The sequence below is a fragment of the Petromyzon marinus genome, chromosome 74, assembly GCF_048934315.1.
Source record: "Petromyzon marinus isolate PM22_M1 ecotype Great Lakes invasive population chromosome 74, UKy_Petmar_22M1.pri1.0, whole genome shotgun sequence".
Classification (NCBI taxonomy): domain Eukaryota; kingdom Metazoa; phylum Chordata; class Hyperoartia; order Petromyzontiformes; family Petromyzontidae; genus Petromyzon; species Petromyzon marinus.
The window spans coordinates 10,233,157-10,248,736 of record NC_133740.1 but is presented as its reverse complement, the minus strand read 5'-3'; the positions used below and the strand labels follow the sequence as shown (position 1 = coordinate 10,248,736).

Sequence of the window (15,580 nt, the reverse complement as noted above, 5' to 3'; positions counted from 1 at the left end):
TGAGGGTGGTGTGAGGGTGGTGTGAGGGTGGTGAGGGTGGTGGTGAGGGTGGTGGTGGTGAGGGTGGTGGTGAGGGTGGTAGTAAGGGTGGTGTGAGGGTGGTGAGGGTGGTAGTGAGGGTGGTGTGAGGGTGGTAGTGAGGGTATACTACTGCCACCCGGTGGTGAGCGGTGGTGCAGCGGTTAGCGCAACGCTGCGCTACGAATCCGGCGACCCGAGTTCCATTCCCGCTCACGGCCACCAGCACCACCCAGTGACGATTATCTGAACCGGTTCTGGGCCTCCCCTAGGTCGACCCAGCCTCAAATGAGTTACCTGGTTCTGTGTTTAGTAAACATCGCCACTGGGGAGACAAAGGCGGCCGGGCGTGGTGTTGGCCACCCTTCCCCTCGTGTGCCGTGCCGGCCTTCATAGGCGCTGCTCGCTAACAGCACTTGTCATTACAGTCTGTTACAGGCTACACGGGGGATCTTTGTCTTTGGTGAGGAGTGTGGTGAGGGGGGTGGTGAGGGTGAGGGTGGTGGTGAGGGTGGTAGTGAGGGTGTGTTACCAGTGGCGGTGGTGATGCTGGTGAGGGATGAGGCTGCTTCGCCCAGCTCGGTGGTGAGAGTAGTGGTGGTGTTGAGGAACGTTGTGGTGGTGATGTTGGTGATGGCGGTGGTAGCCGTGGTGTGGTGGCATTGAAGGTGGTGGTGGTGTTGGTGGTCGTGGTGATGTTCGCGGTGCCACCACCGTCATCACCACTACCACCACCACCACTACTGCTACCACAAACACCACCGTCTCCACCGCCACTACCTCCACCACCGCCACCACTACTACTGTCGCCACCACTACCACCACCACTACTACCACAAACACCACCGTCTCCACCGCCACTACCTCCACCACCGCCACCACTACTACTGTCGCCACCACTACCACCACCACCACTACTGCTACCACAAACACCACCGTCTCCACCGCCACTACCTCCACCACCGCCACCACTACTACTGTCGCCACCACTACCACCACCACCACTACTACTACCACAAACACCACCGTCTCCCACCGCCACTACCACCACCGTCCTCAACGCCACCACTATGAACACCACTACTCCTATAATCTTAGTTCTTTCGGTAAAGTCACGTTAAAGGGAAACAATAAAATAATAAAATATACGTAAAACAATAAAAATTCTCACGACGTTTCGACCATAACACAAACGGTCATCATCAGGTGTGTTGCTTTTCACACCTGATGATGACCGTTTGTGTTATGGTCGAAACTTCGTGACAATTTTTATTGTTTTACGTATATTTTATTATTTAATTGTTTCCCTTTAACGTGACTTTACCGAAAGAGCTAATAATATGAATTACTGCAGTTACGAAAGCTTTAAATAAAAAAATAACCGCTACTACTCTCACCACCTTCACCACCGCCACTGCCACCGCCACCACCACTACTGCCGCCACCACCACCGCCACCACCACTACTGTCACCACCACCACCACCACCATCTCCACCGCCACTACCACCACCACCACCACTACTACCACAAACACCACCGTCTCCACCACCACTACCACCACCGTCCTCAACGCCACCACTACGAACACCACTACTACTCTCGCCACCTCCACCATCGCCACTACCTCCACCACCACCACTACTGTCACCACCACCGCCGTCTCCACCGCCACTACCACCACCACCGCCACCACCGCTACTGCCGCCACCACCACCGCCGCCACCACCACCGCCACCACAACTACTGTCACCACCACCGCCTCCACCACCGCCACCGCCACAACTTCTCCCCCCGACCCCGCCCCGCCCAGGTGACGGAGCTGGAGTCGCTGCGCTTGGAGCTCATCACCGACGTGACGATCCCGCCGTCCGTGGCCCAGCTGGCGTCCCTGCGTGAGCTGGCGCTCATGGGCTGCCCCGTGGTGCGGGTGCAGGCGGCCGCACTGGCGTTCCTGCGCGACAGCCTGCGGGTGCTGCGCGTCAGGTTCAGCGAGCAGAGGGAGGTGCCGCCCTGGATCTACTCGCTCAAGGTGGGGCGGGCGGTGGGCGGCGCAGTCGTGGTGGCTGTGGCGGCGGTGGTGGTTGTGGTGATGATGGTCGTGATGATGGTGCTGGTGATGATGATGATGATGATTGTGGTGGTTGTGGTGGTGCGGTGGTGTTGCGGTAGTTGTGGTGATGATGATCGTGATGATGGTGATGATGACATGATGATGACATGATGATTATTGTGGTGGTGGTGCGGTGGTGTTGCGGTGGTTGTGGTGATGATGGTCGTGATGATGGTGCTGGTGATGATGATGATGATGATTGTGGTGCGGTGGTGTTGCGGTGGTTGTGGTGATGATGGTCGTGATGATGGTGCTGGTGATGATCATATGATGATGATGATTGTGGTGGTGGTGGTGGTGCGGTGGTGTTGCGGTGGTTGTGGTGATGATGGTCGTGATGATGGTGCTGGTGATGATGATGATGATGATTGTGGTGGTTGTGGTGGTGCGGTGGTGTTGCGGTAGTTGTGGTGATGATGATCGTGATGATGGTGATGATGACATGATGATGACATGATGATTATTGTGGTGGTGGTGCGGTGGTGTTGTGGTGGTTGTGGTGATGATGGTCGTGATGATGGTGCTGGTGATGATGATGATGATGATTGTGGTGCGGTGGTGTTGCGGTGGTTGTGGTGATGATGGTCGTGATGATGGTGCTGGTGATGATCATATGATGATGATGATTGTGGTGGTGGTGGTGGTGCGATGGTGTTGCGGTGGTTGTGGTGATGATGGTCGTGATGATGGTGCTGGTGATGATGACATGATGATGATGATGATGATTGTGGTGGCGGTGGTGCGGTGGTGTTGCGGTGGTTGTGGTGATGATGATCGTGATGATGGTGATGATGACATGATGATGATGATGATTGTGGTGGTTGTGGTGCGGTGGTGTTGCGGTGGATTGTGGTGATGATGATCGTGATGGTGGTGCTGGTGATGATGACATGATGATGATTGTGGTGGTGGTGGTGGTGGTTGTGGTGCGTTGGTGTTGCGGTGGTTGTGGTGATGATGATCGTGATGATGGTGCTGGTGATGATGACATGATGATGATGATTGTGGTGGTTGTGGTGCGGTGGTGTTGCGGTGGTTGTGGTGATGATAATTGTGATGATGGTGGTGGTGATTATGAATTGGTGATGATGATGATTGTGGTGTTGCAGTGGTGGTTCGGTGGTTGTGGTGATGATGATCGTGATGATGGTGCTGGTGATGATGACATGATGATGATGATTGTGGTGGTGGTGGTGCGATGATGTTGCGGTGGTTGTGGTGATGATGATCGTGATGATGGTGCTGGTGATGATGACATGATGATGATTGTGGTGGTGGTGCGGTGGTGTTGCGGTGGTTGTGGTGATGATGATCGTGATGATGGCGCTGGTGATGATGAATTTGTGATGATGATTGTGGTGTTGCAGTGGTGGTTCGGTGGTTGTGGTGATGATGATCGTGATGATGGTGCTGGTGATGATGACATGATGATGATGATGATTGTGGTGGTGGTGGTTGTGGTGCGGTATTGTTGCGGTGGTTGTGGTGATGATAATTGTGATGATGGTGGTGGTGATGATGAATTGGTGATGATGATGATGATGATTGTGGTGTTACAGTGGTGGTTCGGTGGTTGTGCTGATGATGATTGATAAAAATCGTGGTGGTGGTGGTGGTGCGGCGGTCTCGGCGGTCTCGGCGGTCTCGGCGGTCTCGGCGGTCTCGGCGGTGTCGGCGTTGTCGGCGTTGTCGGCCGTACCGGCGCGTGTGTGTGGCACGTCCAGGCCCTGGAGGAGCTCCACCTCCACGCGGAGTCGCGACCGGACGGCCAACGCGGCGGCGGCGGCGGCGGCAGCGGCGGCGGCGGCGGCGGCGGCGGCAACTTCTCCCTGGAGTCGCTGCGCGAGCTCAAGGCGCTGCGCTCGCTGCACCTGCGCGGCACGATGAGCAAGCTGCCGGCGGCGGTGCTGGACGTGGCGAGCCACCTGCAGCGGCTGTCCGTGAACAACGACGGCACCCGCATGGTGGTCCTCAACAGCCTCAAGAAGCTCGCCGGCCTCACCCAGCTGGAGCTCATCAACTGCGACCTCGAGCGCATCCCCCACGCCATCTTCAGCCTCCTCAACCTGCAGGTGCGAGGTCGGGGAGGGGGCAGGGTGGTGGTGGTGGAGGAGGGAGGTGGTGGTGGTGGTGGAGGAGGGAGGGAGGGAGGGAGGTGGTGGTGGTGGTGGTGGTGGTGGTAGAGGGAGGGAGGGAGGTGGTGGTGGTGGTGGTGGAGGAGGGAGGGAGGGAGGGAGGAAGGTGGTGGTGGTGGTGGTGGAGGGAGGGAGGGAGGGAGGGAGGAGGTGGTGGTGGTGGTGGTGGTGGAGGAGGGAGGGAGGAAGGTGGTGGTGGTGGTGGAGGAGGGAGGGAGGAAGGTGGTGGTGGTGGAGGAGGGAGGTGGTGGTGATGGAGGAGGGAGGGAGGATGATAGTGATGGTGGTAATTTCAAAACAGCCCGTTCGGCTGTCATGCACCGCACTTGCCTGATGATTGCTAAACATCCCCCTGCCCCCCCCTGCCGCCCCCCCCCCACCACAAGGACCTGGACCTACGCGACAACAGCCTGCGCTCGATCGAGGAGATCCTCAGCTTCCAGCACCTGCACAAGCTGACGACGCTCAAGCTGTGGCACAACCACATCGCGACCATCCCGGAGCACATCAAGCGGCTCGGCCACCTGGAGCGCCTCTACCTGACGCGGAACCGCATCGGCGTGCTCCCCTCGCACCTCTTCCTGTGCAACAAGCTGCGCCACCTCGACCTGGCGCACAACGAGATCCGCTTCGTGCCGCCCGAGGTGGGCGTCCTGCAGAGCCTCCTCTTTCTGTCGCTCGCGGGCAACAAGGTGGAGTCCCTGCCCGAGGAGCTGTTCTTCTGCCGCAAGCTCAAGACGCTCAGGCTCGGCGGCAACGCCCTGACGACGCTGTCGCCCAAGGTGGCGTCGCTGGCGGCGCTCGCGACGCTGGAGCTGCGCGGCAACCCGCTCGAGGCGCTGCCGGCCGAGCTGCGGGAGTGCGCGTCGCTGCGGCGGTCGGGCCTCGTGGTGGAGCAGGAGGTGTACGACGCGCTGCCCGCGGACGTGCGCGAGAGGCTGGAGCGGCCCGAGTGACCGCGGTGGAGAGAGGTGGCGGTGGCGGTGGGGGGGAGGGTGGGGAGAGGGGTGGGGTGGGGTGGGGGGAAGAGTCGAAGGCTGAGGGGTGGGGGGGGGTGGGGGGGGCGAGACGGGGAGGCGGGGTGGGAGAGATGGAGAGGGGGGAGACCGGCGGAGAGAGAGATGGGAGAGATGGGAGAGAGATGGGAGAGAGATGGGGGAGATGGGAGAGAGACGGAGAGACGGAGAGGGGGGGGGAGAGACAGAGAGAGATGGGATAGAGATGGAGAGAGAGGGGAGAGAGACGGAGAGGGGGGAGACCGGCGGAGAGAGAGAGGGGAGAGAGATGGGAGAGAGATGGGAGAGAGAGGGGAGAGAGATGGGAGAGAGATGGGATAGAGATGGGATAGAGATGGAGAGAGAGGGGAGAGATGGGAGAGAGACGGAGAGAGAAGGGAGAGAGACGGAGAGAGACGGAGAGAGAAGGGAGAGAGACGGGAGAGAGAGGTGAGAGATGGGGGAGAGATGGAGAGAGACAGAGAGAGAAGGGAGAGAGACGGAGAGAGACGGAGAGAGAAGGGATAGAGATGGAGAGAGAGGGGAGAGATGGGAGAGAGACGGAGAGAGACGGAGAGACAGAAGGAGACAGGAGAGAGAGAGAGAGACGGGAAAGACGGTGGAGAGAGAGAGAGAGGGAGACGGAGAGGGGGGAGACCGGCGGAGAGAGAGGGGAGAGATGGGAGAGAGACGGAGAGGGGGGGGCGGGGAGGAGACGGAGCGAGATGGGAGAAAGACGGAGATACAGAAGGAGACAGGAGAGAGAGAGAGACGGGAAAGACGGTGGAGAGAGAGAGAGGGATACGGAGAGGGGGGAGACAGATGGAGAGAGATGGGAGAGAGACGGAGAGACGGAGAGGGGGGGGGGAGAGACGGAGCGAGATGGGAGAAAGACGGAGAGACAGGGAAAGACAAAGGAGACAGGAGAGAGAGAGAGACAGAGAGGGGAGAGCGAGGGAGAGAGACGGAAAGGGGGGAGAGACGGAGAGAGATGGGATAGAGACGGAGAGGGGGGAGAGACGGAGAGGGGGGAGAGACGGAGAGAGACGGGGGAGAGAGACAGAGAGGGAGATAACGAGCGAGTGATCGAGCGAGCGATTGGTCAGCCATCGGTGGGGGGAGGGGAGGCGAGATGGGTGTTGCGAGATAAAAGGTCAGGGGGTCATCGAGGTTCAGGGCGTCGATGATGCTGCGACCGCTGATGACCTCTGGCTGTTACTTGCGTCGCCGCGCCTTTCATCGCCTTAGCAAGATAGTTCACCCAGAGGTGAGCGACGGGCAAAGGTCGCTGTGGAAAAAGGGTCTCTATGAAAGTGAACGGAGCTCTACGAGAGGGTTAGTGGAGACGTCTCTATGAAAGCGAACGGAACTCTACGAGAGAGTGAATGAGGACTTCTCTATGAAAGTGAACGGAACTCTTCGAGAGTGAATGGAGATCTCGCTGCGGCTCGCCGATCTCAATGAATGTCACCAGACCCCCCCCCCCTCCGCTCACGTGTGCCCCCACTCACTCGCCTCATATCTACAGACGCCCTCCGTCCGCTGAATAATTTTTTTAGTTCCTTTCTTAAACTTATTTTTTATACACCGAACGCACGCACGCACGCACGTACGTTTCGATTTTTTGTTACCATTGTTATCTCCGTAGCCTTTTTTTAAAAATGGACGTTTGTATTCGAATGCGATTGGTGATACTTTCCGGGTGCCGAACTTAGCGGGCACGCCGATGCCGACCGCCGGCTATCGCCGGCGATCCTCTCGTAGCACCGCCAGAGTGGGCGCGTATTGGGCCTACTCTTCCGAGGTGGCCGTTACCACCCGCCACTTTAAACCGCCCCCCCCCCCCCCCCCTTTAAAAGGGCAGTAACGTTCGGCCCGCTGAGCTGCTCTGTAACTCTGTTTGAAGAAGCGACATCGCAAATGATAGCAGCTCAACCAAGTGGCTTATCACCATCGTCACGCGGAAATTTATATCAGCAGCGAAATACTCTAAACCAGGGGGTGGGGAACCTTTTTTTCTGCCAAGGGCCATTTGGATATTCATAGCATCATTCGCGGGCCATGCAAAATTATCAACTTGCCTGTTATATTTGGTCAAAAATTGAATTAACCCCACCCCTAATGCGATGGGTTGGAGCTGCTTCTCTTTGGCGAGGTCGTGGTGATGATGTTAGCTTGGTATTGACGATGTCGCTGCTACTCGCAAACTGCTTTTCCAGGTTTTGCTCTCCTAGATTTATTGAATTTTGAGTCCCGCCTGCGGTTGCCCTGGCAGGGCCACACCAAACGATTTCGCGGGGCCTCGTGCGGCCCGCAGGCCGGACATTCCCCACCCCTGCTCTAAACGCATAAGGGCACACATAGAGAGGCCCGTAGAGATACACAGAAATGAATAGAAACCCACCCCACAGAGATACATAGAGATCCACAGACTAAACTGAGATGTACCTATTTTTTACGTCCCAGGTAAGGCCCCACTGAGCTGTGTAGCTATTTTTTCAGAAGCGGCCTGGCCATCGCAAATGAGAGCTCGGCAAAGTGGCTTATCACCATCATCGTGGTCATCGCGTGGACATTTTTATAGCAGCGGCCAAACTACTCATGGGCGCCACGATAAGCGTTTTGGGGAGGCTTCGCCATGAGACGTTCGGCCAGCTGAGCTCTTTTTCCACGTGTCTTGGGGGAGACCGGGGGGCCTTCATCTAGCAGTGGATCGATCAAGGGCTCCCGCGCGTACACGCAGACGCCCGCGCGCGCTCTCTCGTGCGTCCCTTCCGCGCCTCCACAGCCGCCCTGGGTAACCGGAGAGCCTCCGACTAAACCATGGGCTTCCGTCTGGGAGATAACGAGCGGTCGAGAGAGAGGAGGGGGGCAATTAGTCTTGGCGGGGGTGGTGGAGTGTGTGTGGGGGGCGGGCAGCTCTGGTTACTGATAACGGCTCGCGCCATCGTCGGCGTGCGGGCGCGTGGGTCATGGATCATGGGTCATGGGTCATGGGTCACGCCGCCCTCGTAACCTTCCTGGCCGCCCCCCTTGTCGTCGAGCGGTGCTGGGCTTGGCGAGTGCTCGCCCGGCAGCACTCGCCCCGACGGGCCATGCAGGCTACACGCGGGGTTGGGGGGAGGGGGGGGGGATCGTTCGCCGTTTGTCTTCGTGTCTCAGCTTTGAGATGGACGCGCGCAAGCGCCGTGCCCGAGTTCAGCTTGAATTTGTTTAAACTTCGTACTTGAGGGGGGGGGGTTTCTTTTGTCACGGCGTTGTTAACCATTTCGCTTGCCCAAACGACCGCCACCCCACCCGCCCAACCATCCAATGAAAGACAACCGCCAGTGGAATGATTTCGTGGGGGGGGGGGCGGGGGGGGGCGGTACGGGGGGGGGGGGGTACGGGGGAGGGGAACGCCTCAGTGGGGGAATGTTTGAACTGTTACTGTTCACACACCGCGGAATGCCCGCACCGTTATATACACAGAACGCCCCCCCCGCCTGTTATAACACAGAACGCCCCCCCCGCCTGTTATAACACAGAACGCCCCCCCCGCCTGTTATAACACAGAACGCCCCCCCCGCCTGTTATAACACAGAACGCCCCCCCCGCCTGTTATAACACAGAACGCCCCCCCCGCCTGTTATAACACAGAACGCCCCCCCGCCTGTTATAACACAGAACGCCCCCGCCTGTTATAACACAGAACGCCCCCGCCTGTTATAACACAGAACGCCCCCGCCTGTTATAACACAGAACGCCCCGCCTGTTATAACACAGAACGCCCCCGCCTGTTGTAACACAGAACGCCCCCCGCCTGTTATAACACAGAACGCCCCCCGCCTGTTATAACACAGAACGCCCCCGCCTGTTATAACACAGAATGCCCCCGCCTGTTATAACACAGAACGCCCCCGCCTGTTATAACACAGAACGCCCCCCGCCTGTTATAACACAGAACGCCCCCGCCTGTTATAACACAGAACGCTCCCGCCTGTTATAACACAGAACGCCCCCGCCTGTTATAACACAGAACGCCCCCCCCTGTTATAACACAGAACGCCCCCGCCTGTTATAACACAGAACGCCCCCGCCTGTTATAACACAGAACGCCCCCCCCTGTTATAACACAGAACGCCCCCCCCTGTTATAACACAGAACGCCCCCCCCTGTTATAACACAGAACGCCCCCCGCCTGTTATAACATAGAACGCCCCCGCCTGTTATAACACAGAACGCCCCCGCCTGTTGTAACACAGAACGCCCCCGCCTGTTGTAACACAGAACGCCCCCGCCTGTTATAACACAGAACGCCCCCGCCTGTTATAACGCGGAACGAACGCGCCTGTTATAACACAGAACGCCACCGCCTGTTGTAACACAGAACGCCCCCGCCAATTATAACACAGAACGCCCCCGCCTGTTATAACACAGAACGCCCCCGCCTGTTATAACACAGAACGCCCCCGCCTGTTATAACACAGAACGCCCCCGCCTGTTATAACGCAGAACGCCCCCGCCTGTTATAACGCGGAACGAACGCGCCCGCTGTTACAGCGCGGTTCCTGAGCGGTCGGCAATGAACTACTTTCTTGAGACGCGCAGCTGAGCGAGTCTCAGCGGCACAGCGATACGGTAACGTGGCCGCGACGTACCCTAAAGTTATTAGTCTCCCTGCGCGGTGTGCGCAGTAGAAGTAGTGGTCGTACTGCTACGTCGTGATGCCACCAAACTTTTTTGTTGCTACAACAGTTATGAGGGAAACCGGTTTGCAGCTTCGCACGCTTTTTTTTTAATTGCCCAACGTGCCGATTTTCAGGACGCGAAGATGTGTCTTACTGCCGCTGCTAACTACCACCACCACCAATTGTGACTTATTACTACTGTTGACTACCACCGCCATCTGTGACTTACTGCTACTGCTAACTACCACCGCCATCTGTGACTTACTGCTACTGTTAACTACCACCGCCATCTGTGAGTTATTACTACTGCTGATTACCACCACCATCTGTGATTTATTACTACTGCTGATTACCACCGCCATCTGTGACTTACTGCTACTGCTAACTACCACCACCATCTGTGACTTACTGCTACTGTTAACTACCACCACCATCTGTGACTTACTGCTAACTATTCTAGATTTGAAGCTTTCGTGACTGCAAGGATCCATACTCTTTGGTTCTATTCGGTAAAGTCACGTGGGTAAAAAATAAAATGACAAAAATCACGACGTTTCGGCCACAACCCAAGTGGCCTTCATCATCTTCATCACCTGATGAAGGTCACTTGTGTTGTGGCCAAAACGTCGTGATTTTTTGTTATTTTATTTTTTACCTACGTGACTTACTGCTAACTACCACCACCATCTGTGACTTACTGCTACTGCTAACTACCACCACCATCTGTGACTTACTGCTACCACCACCGCTCACCATTGTGCACATTTGAAGCAATTGGCGGGACCCCGGGGTCCCGTCACCGCCCCGGGGTGGGAAAAAACCGCGTAGCGACACGAGTCTTGTTGCCTTACCGACAACAAAAACTAGCGGTCAATCGATTGGCCTCGTCGAGAGCTACTCGGGGCACTAAGTTTCTTAAAAAGTTGAAAAATTACATAAACACGTTAAATTCACTGCGGGGGCGGAGCTCGCCTCGGCAAAGAAGCCGAGGATCGACGGCTGTCCGGAGGGCGTTGTCGCCGCGCGCGACCGCGGCGGACGCCCCCCGGGGCTTGCGTTTTGGCCGGTGGGGTGGCGCCCATCGTGTCGATCGCCGCCTGCTGGCGCTTGCTGGCGCGAGTCTGGGCGGTGGGGTGGCGCCCATCGTGTCGATCGCCGCCTGCTGGCGCTTGCTGGCGCGAGTCTGGGCGGGCGGCGCGTTGCTGTCGGGATCACGAGTGGGCGGACTGAAAAATAATAATTATTGACCTGATTTTTGCGGGACCCCGGGGTCCCGCCAAATGATTCCTTTGTAGAGGGAAAATAAAGTTGGGCTCACGCAAGTAGATAAAATGCGAGGTCGGCGAGCAAAATACAATGAGAACAATCGACAACAGAGATATTTTGTATTGTTGGGGTCAGATCACCGTAAATATAAATGTTGTATCGTTAGACTCCGCCACCACCACCACCACCACCCAACACGGCCGATTAGTTAAGGGGATTTGTGTCACGTGAACACACAACGTGCCCAATTCGTTACTTGTTCAGCACTAACCGGTTGTGTGTTGATGGTAAGTTAAACCCACTACAACATTTACAAAACCTCTATTATGGATACTATTGGTCGCGATAGCCTATTACGTGTTAAACGCACAGCGGGAACAACCACCCTTGGGGTAACGTGATCCCTTTGTCACACAGCTGATCTCCGTGGCGTGTTGTTTTTGTTGTAAATGCTGCTAAAATGATTTGCTTCTCCCTCCCTTTGGAATTCCTGGGGGAAGTTTCACTTTGGGAAGAGGGGCGCGTGGGGGAGAGTTGATGGATCCGTTAACTACTCTCCTCCAGCTTCAGGGGAGCAGTAACTACTCTCCACCCAGGGGTTTCTACTGATTTATAGGAATTATAATCTCCCCCCCCCCCCCCCCCCCCCCCGTGTTAAGTACTCTCCACCAGAGTTCATGCTGCTGCTGCTTTAATCATATAAAGTAATATTTATAAATTTGCAATACTGGTGGAGAGTATTAACTGGTGGAGAGTATTGCCTTTCCCCAACAGGACAACTGACAATTCATTCATATCTCTTCGTCTTCTTTTGCATGGCTGCTGATGGTCAATGCAGAGCAATAACAACAACAGCGGCTACAATTTCACATTCAGGTGGTCAAGCCAGATAACTGCGTCAGGAGCAGCGGAGCTGGAGCCTATAAAGTAATACTATTAAGTCTTTCTGGTGGAGAGTCATACTAATACCCTCTACCAGAACTATTTATTTGGGCAATTAATCTTCAGGAAAGATGTTAAGTACTCTCCACCCGGACGACTGTCTATGATCTAATTATATTATGAGTGAAAAGTAAATTGTTCCCCCCCCCCCCCCCCCGCATGAAAGGGAATTCATTAACTCTCCACACGGAGTACGGTTCACTTAACTTGTATTTATAGCACCTTTATCGAAGGCGCTTTACAAGGGTTTTGAGTGGTACAACATTGTGGTGGGTAGTGCCATGGGGGGAGGGCCAATTTAGATTGGCCTTTCCCTTCATGGCGTTTGTAACCACCACAGCGGCCAAATGGGGGCTTTGGATGAGTGCGAGGGGCTGGTAACCTCCCCTCCACCTTTAATTTAACTACCACTAAACTACGAGGTAAAACATTTATTAAGCTTGTGCAGGAGGCCCTGGGGGGGACAGGCATCTATGACGTCTCCTGGCCAAACCTCATTTGGCGGAGCCAGGAGACTGAATCCTTTCCCTCGGGGCTCCTCCAGAAACAACAAAAAGCCACTACGAATGGCCACGTGGAATGTTCGAACGCTCACTGCGGAGGAGAGGCTGCCACTACTCTGTCGGGAGCTAGACCGGTACCGCCTGGAACTCTGTGGTATTCAGGAGGTCTAGTGGACAGGCTCTGGCTACTGCCACCATGAGGGGTAGACAGTCCTCTACTCGGGGCAGGAGGCTGCCAAACAACAGGGAGTGGCTTTTCTTCTGAACAAAATAATGAAGGGGGCATGGCGGTGAGGTGTGGAAAGCTGTAAGCCCTAGGCTACTTTGGGCTCGCCTTCCCATCAACCAGAGGCAAGGAGTGGTGGTCGTCGTTACTTATGCCCCCACCGAAGATGAACATCCGTGGAGGGGTGCAGGCAAGGCCGATGAGTCGGATGCCTTCTTTGACCTGTCACAGGTGCTGGCTAAAGTGGCCCCTCGGGATAGAGTCATCTTGTTGGGTGACTTTAATGCCCGAGTTGGTCGTGATGCTAGCACCTGGTCTGGAGTGATTGGAAGACATGGGCCAGATCAGCTCAATAACAAGGGTAGGAGGCTGCTAGATTTTTGTGCAGCCCATGGGCTTGTAATTACCAACACGCTGTTCCAGCATCAGCGCATCCACACATGGATGCAGGCTTGGTCCAAGCAAGAACATCTGCTGGACTACATAGTGACGGAACAGCGGATACGGGCCCATGTCCTTAACACCAGGACCTACCGTGGAGCTGATCTGCCCCAATCCGATTTCAGGAAAGGGCGGTCCTGCACAGATGCAATATTTTCTGTACGTCTGCTACAGCAGAGGTGTAGGGAATTCCAACAAGACCTACATCTCTGCTTTTTTGATCTGGTCAAGGCCTATGATACCATCAGTAGGCTTGGGCTCTGGGTTCTTGTTGCTTTCAGAGTCCCTGACCTGCTGCTCACAATCATTAAGGACGTTCATGATGGTGAGCGGGCTCGGGTAAAACTACGTTGCCAGGAGTTGGAGCCATTCCCTGTACACCTTGGGGTGCGACAGGGATGTCCTCTGGCTCCCACATTATTTAACATATATTTTGACCACGTAGTTCGTGAAGCCTTCAATAGCTGTATCGGAGGAATTTCCATCTGGTACAGATACAATGGGAGGCTGATCGATGCCCAGGTGCAGTCAAGGGATGGCTTCCTATTGCTCAAGCATGTTATATATGCCGATGATCTGGCAATTGTTGCTCACTCAGAGGAAGAGTTGGAGGCGCTGTTGCTGAACCTGGAGCTTGCCACTAAGAGGTGGGGCCTTACCATCAACCCCACCAAAACTAAGCACCTGCCTGGGTATTTTGTACCATCGGACACTCCATCCCCACAACTTCCAATTGGTGATAGGGCAGTTGTGGAGAGAGTGGAGAGTTCCATACCTGGGCAGTGTGCTTATGACCGGCTCCAGTTTAACAGCAGAGGTCTCACTCCGAATCAGTCGAGTGGCAATATCTTTTTCATCGGTTGCGTAACGCTGTGTGGAAGCTACCTGGTCTGTCGCTCCGCACTAAGCTTCAGGTCTTCTCGGCCACCGTCATGCCCTCCCTTCTCTACATTTGCGAAACATGGACCCCCTAATGGAACATCTTCGCCGGTTAGAAACATTTATGCTGGCCTGCCTATCATCCATTCTGGGTTTAGCCAGGCTGGATTGTGTGAGAAGCTCACAAATCCTTGAAAGATCTGGACAAAGTCCCATCGGTGAGCTCCTCTGGCAGGCAAGGCTGCATTGGCTGGGTCATGTAGCCCGCATGCCCAGCCACCGCATGCCTAAACAGCTTTTGTTTGGCCGGATCGAGGGGGTTAAACAGGCGCGGCACAGGCTAGAGAAGAGATGGAGGCAGTCGCCTCCAACAACAACGGAGGGTGGAGGAGCGCCGCTCACAACAACGAGCGGAGCGCCGGGTGGCTAAAGCACAGCAGGTTGGCACAGTAGGGGGCACAGGTGGTGCATCAGCCAGTCATCTCAGTCAGTCGACCCGTGGCACCTGGGTCTGCCCCGTGACCTCCTGCCCGCGGGCGTTCGACACTTCACGTGGCCTCAACGTGCACATGGTCTGGCACAAGCGTCGTGGTGACGTCACCGCCACTTAGTGGCGAATGGCGGTTGTTGTTGTCGTGGGGAGGGAGGTTAGTGAGGAATGGGGATTACGGGGGGGGCGGAGTATCTAGGGATGGAGGGAAGGATGGGGCCAGGGAGAAGATGTTGGGGGGTCTTGAGGGAGGAGCGGAAACGAGACGGGGGGGGGGGGGGGGGGGCGTGGCGGTGCTTCTGGCTGCACGTGGAGGGGAAGTTCGTTCCGGTGCAAGGGGATCGAGTGGGGGGAAAAGGCGAGGGGAACGGCGATTGTGCACAGGGAAGCGGGCGGAACGGCGAGGAGTGGTGGGAGAGATTGTGAGCGGGGGGGGGGGGCGTCCCACGGAGGACGAGAGAAAGTGAGGCGCGGAGGGACACTGCCCGCGGAGAGATTTATACACAGGGCGCTGCAAAGAAACGCTGACACCTACATGGGACTGTCGTTTTGAACGGAACAAGAACGGATAATGACACTGTGACATGATCACAAATGTAATGTCAATAGCTTCACAAAGCCAAAGAGTAAGTCTGCCGCTTGTTCGCCGTCGTCGTCGTCAACGCTGCGCTTGGAATCTTCTCCAGTGCCCGGAGGCAACATATCTCGTGAAATTATTGCAGATTTTCAAGTGTTAAAAACATAAAGAATTAAAGCGTTCGTGACTGCACAGATTACTCATTGGTTTTTTCGGTGAAGTCACGTATGTAGAAATACCAAAAAACAAATAGCACATAGGGTGACATCAACACATGATGTCACCCTATGTGCTATTTGTTTTTTTTGTACCTGATGAAAATCGCTT

The 15,580-nt window shown here is 55.8% G+C and overlaps 1 protein-coding gene across 1 annotated transcript in view; it reads left to right on the top strand.

The window, feature by feature from the left end:
• Positions 1–5,259, top strand: part of LOC116958216 (volume-regulated anion channel subunit LRRC8C-like) — a 52,875-nt gene extending 47,616 nt beyond the window's left edge. The window contains 3 exon segments of the mRNA XM_032980734.2: positions 1,830–2,048; positions 3,854–4,201; positions 4,651–5,259. Coding sequence (XP_032836625.2) covers positions 1,830–2,048; positions 3,854–4,201; positions 4,651–5,220 — 1,137 coding nt within the window. The 3' untranslated portion in view covers positions 5,221–5,259.
• Positions 5,260–15,580: the final 10,321 nt, after the last annotated feature.